The sequence below is a fragment of the Maniola jurtina genome, chromosome 4 (assembly GCF_905333055.1).
Source record: "Maniola jurtina chromosome 4, ilManJurt1.1, whole genome shotgun sequence".
In the NCBI taxonomy this organism is placed as follows: Eukaryota; Metazoa; Arthropoda; class Insecta; order Lepidoptera; family Nymphalidae; genus Maniola; species Maniola jurtina.
The window spans coordinates 9,477,623-9,484,559 of NC_060032.1; the positions used below are offsets into that span (position 1 = coordinate 9,477,623).

The 6,937-nt window shown below is 33.6% G+C and overlaps 1 protein-coding gene across 1 annotated transcript; it reads right to left on the reverse strand.

Annotated features, from left to right (window-relative positions):
• Positions 1-1,061: 1,061 nt before the first annotated feature.
• LOC123864531 (odorant receptor 4-like) lies at positions 1,062-6,403 on the reverse strand. Its single transcript, XM_045905027.1, has 9 exons — positions 6,133-6,403; positions 5,699-5,851; positions 5,339-5,521; positions 4,772-4,955; positions 4,287-4,383; positions 4,061-4,162; positions 1,961-2,049; positions 1,551-1,617; positions 1,062-1,208 (listed from the first exon to the last, which is right to left on the reverse strand). The coding sequence occupies exons 1-9, from the start codon at positions 6,401-6,403 to the stop codon at positions 1,149-1,151; spliced, it is 1,206 nt and encodes a 401-aa protein (XP_045760983.1). The 3' UTR covers positions 1,062-1,148.
• Positions 6,404-6,937: the final 534 nt, after the last annotated feature.

The following is a 6,937-nucleotide window of genomic DNA, read 5'->3' on the forward strand; positions in this document are numbered from 1 at the left end:
ACAGACAGAGACACTTTCGCATTTATAATATTAGTATGGAAGTATGGATTAGGATTAACCAATCAAACAATCTTAATCAAAGATTTTTAAAGCCCGTGTAATTTTGAACTTCGGAAAACACTTTTCCGAATAAATTTGGCGGCTCATCTCGTATATCTATATTTTTTCCTGTCCCATTTTGTTTTTATAAGTAATACCACTAAATATATTGAAAGGGATTTAAGTTTCCTTGAAGTTAATTAAAACATTATGAAAGCGCATTAAAATGTGGCGAACGTAGCCTACCCTTGTGGCTTGTAGGTACAAAGATCTATAAAATGGCCGACTCTTGCCCAGTTTGGTTGTAATTTTAGTAAAAGCTTAAGCGGCTTAATTAAAAATTTTGCCCCTCTTATAGCGGTTTCTTACGACTCATAAAAAGTGCTTTCGTTATACGTAAACCAAGGCGGCACTTAAGGGACTTTTCTATGGTTATTTTAATTGTGATTTGCAATTATGTTTCATGATGGAAACTGAGGGCGGTTTGTGCCGGGGAGCCGGGGTATAACCTAGCTCCTCCGGCACAACTACTAGACACACTATTTATTAAAAAATAAGTTATAAAACTTTAGGAAAAGTGACACTGCTCACGGCTTTGTCGATAAAATGCAAGCGTTTTTGCATCGATTGTGCGTGTGCTGCAGGACTGACACTGAAATCTGTATCAACCCGTGTTAAATAATAATTTCTAAAACAAGTGTAAATTTAAAAATTTATAACACCCCCGACAAGTGAAGGTTACAGTAACTAGAAAAAAGCTGATAACTTTCAAACGGCTGAACCGATTTTCTTGGATTATAGTTAAAAACACTCTCGATCAAGCCACCTTTCATACAAAAAAAACTAAATTAAAATCGGTTCGTTAGTTTAAGAACTACGATGCCACAGACAGATACGCACGTCAAACTTATAACCTCTTCCCTTCTCCCTCTTTTTGGGTCAGGGGTAAATGAAATAGATATGTCTACTTAGAATAACTAAAAAGCTTTTTGTTTTTAACAACACATTTTTTATTATTTGCATACACTTCCATTCTTTTCCACTTTATGTGCAGTGAGTTATAAATTTATAGGTTTTGTGATTTTATTTGTGTTGTCATCATATGTAATTTATTTTTCGCTGTACATTGTGTAGAGAAGAGCAAAATATGAGTACGACCTCGTTAATATCTGAAACATTATAAAACAGGTAATTTATATTCGTGGTCTCCGCGTACAGATACAATTTTAATTATCTAAATATTTTTTGTGGTAGGTGCTCGTAGGTAAGTTTTCGTATTTACCTAGTTATATATTTTATGCAGTAAAAACTAACAATTTTCCTCTCTAGAATTTCGGCATCGAATAAAAGAGATTAATTTTCTCCGTAAAATCTACAAGTACCTAGCTGAACCTTTTTTCAAGATCTGTTCAGTGATTTGTCTGTAAATGAATACATGAATATGCCTATAAAGGAGATGACAAATTAGTTATTAGACCACTAGGCTATGTAACTCAAAGTTTATATCTTACCGAAGAGTAGGTTTTCAGTGAGATCTTTGTGAATTTCATAGCAGTGAAACCGATAGGCTTTTGAGATCTGAAAAATATATAAATTAGTCATGACCCATGATAAACCCATCACCAGTCAAGTATTGAGCACAGGTCTGCTCTCAGAACGAGAAAGGTTAAGGCAATAGTCCGCCACGCTTGCCCAGTATCGATTGTCAGTTTTTTTTTTATTCACTATAGGTAAGCGCTTGACCACAATCACACCTGATGGAAAGTGATGATGTGGTCTAAGAACTCTATAACATAACTCTATAAAGTTAGAGGTCGAATCCCAGACCTCCCGAATAAGATGCGGATGTCTAAAACACTAGAATACCAGTCTATCACTAACATGCTAGGTGTTAGTGATAGGCTAGTAAAAACATACCTACCTACGGATAATGAAGAGAAGAGTACGTCGACAACGGGGACTCGTTTTATACCAACCGCTATTGTACACGGCGACGGATATGTTTTCGTTCTGAAAAATATAATGATGTAAAATTAAATTAACAGAGATCTAGAACGATTTTTTTGTAGGCACATCATAAAAAACTTAGGTCAAGTAATAGAGAAAGTTAAATATAAGGTAAAACTATTATTTAGCAGCCTTGATGCTGTATTTCTTCTAGGTCATACAAAAAGTGTAGGGGAGAGTGTGCATGAAAGAGCCAGGCTTTGAAAGAGCCGATGTGATTTTCCATTACTTATCGATATTCTACCAAAGTTTAATTTTACTCCTTAAATGGCAGCACTGGATAGCTGTTACCCACAAACATTTGACAGTTCTACGACAACAAATGGCCTCACAGGATTGTTACGAAAATTCGGAAGCCAAAAAGTAAGTTTCTTTGTGTTTCTTTCATCTTTTTTTTCAAAAAGGGTATTGTATAAGTTGACAAAACTGATATACAGTATTGGCGTCTATATATTTGCCCTTGTTTTGCATAAATAATATCAGATCAGCGTTCTGGTATAGTGCCTTTTTTTTGAAGTTATATTTTTACAAGCGTCGTGTTTTGAAAGAGCCAGTTATCTATGCTTTGAAAGAGCCGCCTCTTTCATGACACGAAAACTGGCTCATTCAATACATCGTTTAGTTTTTATTAACCCCCGACGAAAAAAGAGGGGTGTTATAAGTTTGACGTGTGTGTCTGTGTGTCTGTCTGTGTGTGTGTGTGTGTGTGTCTATGGCCACGTAGCTCCTAAACCAATGGACTAATTCTGATGGTCCTTTTTTGTTTGATAACTGATGTGATAGAGATTGTTCTTAGCTATAATTTATTTTTTTATTTAATCTTTATTGCACAAAATACAAAAAAAAAACAAAAGGCGGACTTAATGCCTAATGGCATTCTCTACCAGTCATATTTATGGAGGTCGGGGGTTTCCAAAATTTTTAATTTTAGTTATTTCATTATATGATATATGTTTCAGAATAGAAAGATATGTCTTCGCAAGCATCAACAGCTAAAAAACGGGTAAGGCCCACAACTGCTGCAATAGAAGAGGCTGTAAAAGAAGTGCTTGCTGGAAATCAGTCCATAAATAGAACAGCGTTAGCGTTATCGTGTGGCCTTTAATTTCTTCTGCCAAAAATGTTTTTAATTTTAAATTGTTTTTATATTGTTTTTATTTTGTAAGTTATAGAGTAAGAATACGAAAAAGGGCTCGATTTTATGTTTTTAGACAAATTTTTATTAATTATTTAATTTTTGACTAAGACAAAGTTCAAAAGTTTTAATTGTTGATTAAGACAATGTTTAATTATTACTGAGACTGTTTAAAAATTGTGATTTTCATAGAATTACCAAAGTAAGCTTAGTATTAATCTGATTTTAAATACTTAACATAATTTTAATTGATAAAAAACCGTTTAGTACCTCAAAAGTAGGTATCGGCTCTTTCATAACACATGGTGGCTCTTTCATTGACCTGCTGCTATGAAAGAGCCGATTTCGTTTTTTTTTGTAACTATTTATATAAGAGATTATCAGCGTTATTATCCTCTTTATTTTCATTTTATTACATTGCCAATTAAAGTGATTATAAGAAAACCTAGTTTTATTTGGAAATAATATAATAAAAGTGAGTTTTTTTTCATACTATTCAAAACTGGCTCTTTCATCCACACTCTCCCCTACTGTTGGATATCAAAATGAGAAATTATTTGCAAAACGTCCTCGAAATTGTCGATGTTCTTCAAAACATAAACGACAAATCTACGGAAAACTCTTCATAGCACTGAAAATATTTTTTTGATGTAACAAAAAATAGCGTAAAGCTACGTTAACTGTACCTACGTACCTACTCGTGTTTCCGTCGGCTTTTTCAATGCGAATATGAGGGTGCGTTTCAAGAATTTTTTTGGTTTGCTTGCATCAGTTCTGCAGCTTCATTATGTGGACCATTTCATAAAAACAAAAGCTAACTTTTCTATTCGACGAGACGAGAAAAATATTTACTTTTATAGTTAGAATTAAGATACTAACAGCGTGAAGAATATCATCAGCATACCAGCACATAGACCCGACTTGAATCAAAATTGATGCCAAAAATAATTTATTACTTATTGCCATCACGGGCTCGAGCAGCTAAAAATAATAATACGACAAAATTAATAAATAATATTTGTTCAAAAATAAAATATTACACAGTTTCATGATTCTTTTAGAATATCTGAAAGAAATTAGCTCAGTAAAAAGTACAATTACTTACCACAATTACAAATACAACACAACAAATATTTATGGAGCTCATCACGATATTAATAAGGTTAACGAGAGAGAACGCTTCTTCCAAACTGTTACAATAGCTGAAAAATAAAATAGGTAAGTAGCTACATTCAGTACCGTAATTTTCTTCCATTTAAATAATATTAAGCTATGTTAGGAGTTTCCCTGAAGAGATCCACAGGAGAATCAAGGCCACTGCCATAGCTCAAACCATTAATAAGCTGAAGTGGCAGTGGGCAGGCCATGCTTGTCATAGGGGTGCTGGCTGTTGGAGCCAAAAAGCTTAGAGTGAAGAAAGTTGCAATTACAGCAAATATGAAAAAAAAAATAGCATAATAAGTAAGCGTAGTGTGGGTCATCTTTCAAGCACGATGAAACCCATGATATCATATTTGGTCTACTATAAAAGGGATCAAAATTAAGTTTATAGATTTGAGTGTGGTCTGTGAATATTCTCAGTCGCCTTGCCTTATAAGTCGTTGATGTAATTTGATGTTAGAGCGTATCTCTTCAAAGTTTTCATCGTCACTCTTCTCAATAGAAGCCAAAGACTCAAAACGCCTTTGCAAGATCCTCAGCAACAAAGCAATATGGCTTGCCATTCCCGAGAAAAGCAAATCGGAAGAAACCATTATCCAAACACAAGTTACACCTGTAATATTGAAATTTGAAATTAGAGTTTTTGAAGAAACAGAAATTATATATTATAATATTCTTTGAACATAATAGTTTGATTTTAGGATACCAGCAAGGTTGAAAACTATTGACGCTTTGGCCTTTGATAAAACTACGTCTTACTTTGCATTTTACTTTATAAAAGAAAGCTGCCTTTTCTGCTAGAAAAAGGGTGTGTTGCGTAATAAGAGGTTTGAGTGAAATCCATCAAAACGATTGCTTTATTTTTATCATGGCTTAGATCAACTCAGCTCAGTGTTAAAATATGCAATGGTTATAGTTGCGCATCTTTACGAATCTATGGTGATATAGCAACTAAGTTTATAAATAAACGAAAATTTTGATATACGAATATTTTACCTGCATACATTTCAAACAAGTAACAACCAACATGTGCAATAGGCCGATGTTTGTCGAAGGGATACCAAGACGCCCAAACAAAGCCAATCTCCGCCTCTTGCTCCTGCCAAACTCGGTAGCAATATATAATTATTGGAGTCAAGTTATAAAACCACACTCCCATGATGTTCACACTAAAGTACCCTGGGTAAAACCACTTGAAAATTAGGGTACAAATTAACATATTATTATTACATAAAAGATAGATCAGAAATAAACTGAACAAAAAAGAAAAAGAAAGTAGAAGACTTTAATCTCGTGATAATAAAGCTATAATTTTGTATAAAATATAATAAGTAGTTTAAATAAATAAATACTTACATCGATGGCTAATTCGTAAAGCGGATAAACTTTTTTGTTTTAAATTTTCCGCATCTTCACTCATAGGAGGCATAGGCCATATCTCAGCTAGTTCATCTACCAATTCCCCGAATACAGATTTTTTGTACCAGAAAGCGAATATTTTTGCAACACCTTTGAAAAAATTAACACATTAATTATAGACAGCTTTAAGGCAAAAGATAAAGTGGTCTTTAAATGTATCACCATTCATCATAAATCATATTTTGTCTTAGATAAATCTATCAAGATAGAACTGCAAGTTTGAGCACCTTCAAATATTGGTCATATGCAATTCGAATAGAATATAAATTATAATATAATTATAGTATTTATATAATTAATACGCATACAGTATGCAGCATCGGCATTCTTTAGTTCTCGCGCCAGTTACTATAATAGCAAATCGTACTTACTCAAAACGCCGTAACCAAAAGTATGGAAGAGTGGCACGACATCTTCAATGCTAGGAGTGCTTGCGAACGTGAACAGTATGTAAACGAGTTCACTGAACACATGAAGGCAGATCCCGCAAACAGATATGATTAAAATGAATTTTTGGCGTAAATAAGCTGAAGCATTCTTAGGTTTGTCGAACGAGAATCCTATATGTTGCATGCTGTATAGTACTATCTTTAGAGATTCTGTAATTTCTTGTTTGGCCGCCTTCCTTGTGGGTTCTTCCATTTTGAAGGGGTTTTACTCTGAGTATGGAAACAGTGGATTACCGGTAGCCTATTTTATAAGTTCACCTATCTACATTTATAAGGTACAGAGTTTCTTTTTGTTTGTTGAAATATTTGATGAGAACTTAGCGAAAGAAATAAACCGAAGACGCTCGTGTCCTGACAATGTTTTCATTTGTAAGTGAAAGACGAGTATGTTTGCGCATGAAGATATTAGAATTGATGATAGATGAAAACTTGAAAATATGTGATGGTATCTGCTACACACAGATTCCATCGAATTTAGAAATTATGGGATTATGTACTTTTATAAGCTAAAAATGTACATTTTAATATTAAATGTCTTTGCGTACAAAGAAGCATAGTTGGGAAAATAATTTATATGGATTGAAGTAAGAATAATAGGCGTGTCCTGAGAATTTGTAATACTAAACTTTGTTCAACACGACGTATACAATACAGGGGTTGATGAATAAGACTCCACCCATTTTCAAGTTTCAACTCCGTTTGATAGACCAACTGATAAATTTATTAG

Excerpts from the sequence above, each read along its gene's own strand:
- LOC123864531 (XM_045905027.1), bottom strand. The coding sequence starts at position 6,403 with ATGGAAGAACCCACAAGGAAGGCGGCCAAACAAGAAATTACAGAATCT. Across the intron at positions 2,050-4,060 it reads CTGATGATATTCTTCACGCT|AACGAAAACATATCCGTCGC; the intron begins GTTAGTATCTTA and ends TATATTTTTCAG. Across the intron at positions 1,209-1,550 it reads CACTGAAAACCTACTCTTCG|ATATTAACGAGGTCGTACTC; the intron begins GTAAGATATAAA and ends ATAATGTTTCAG.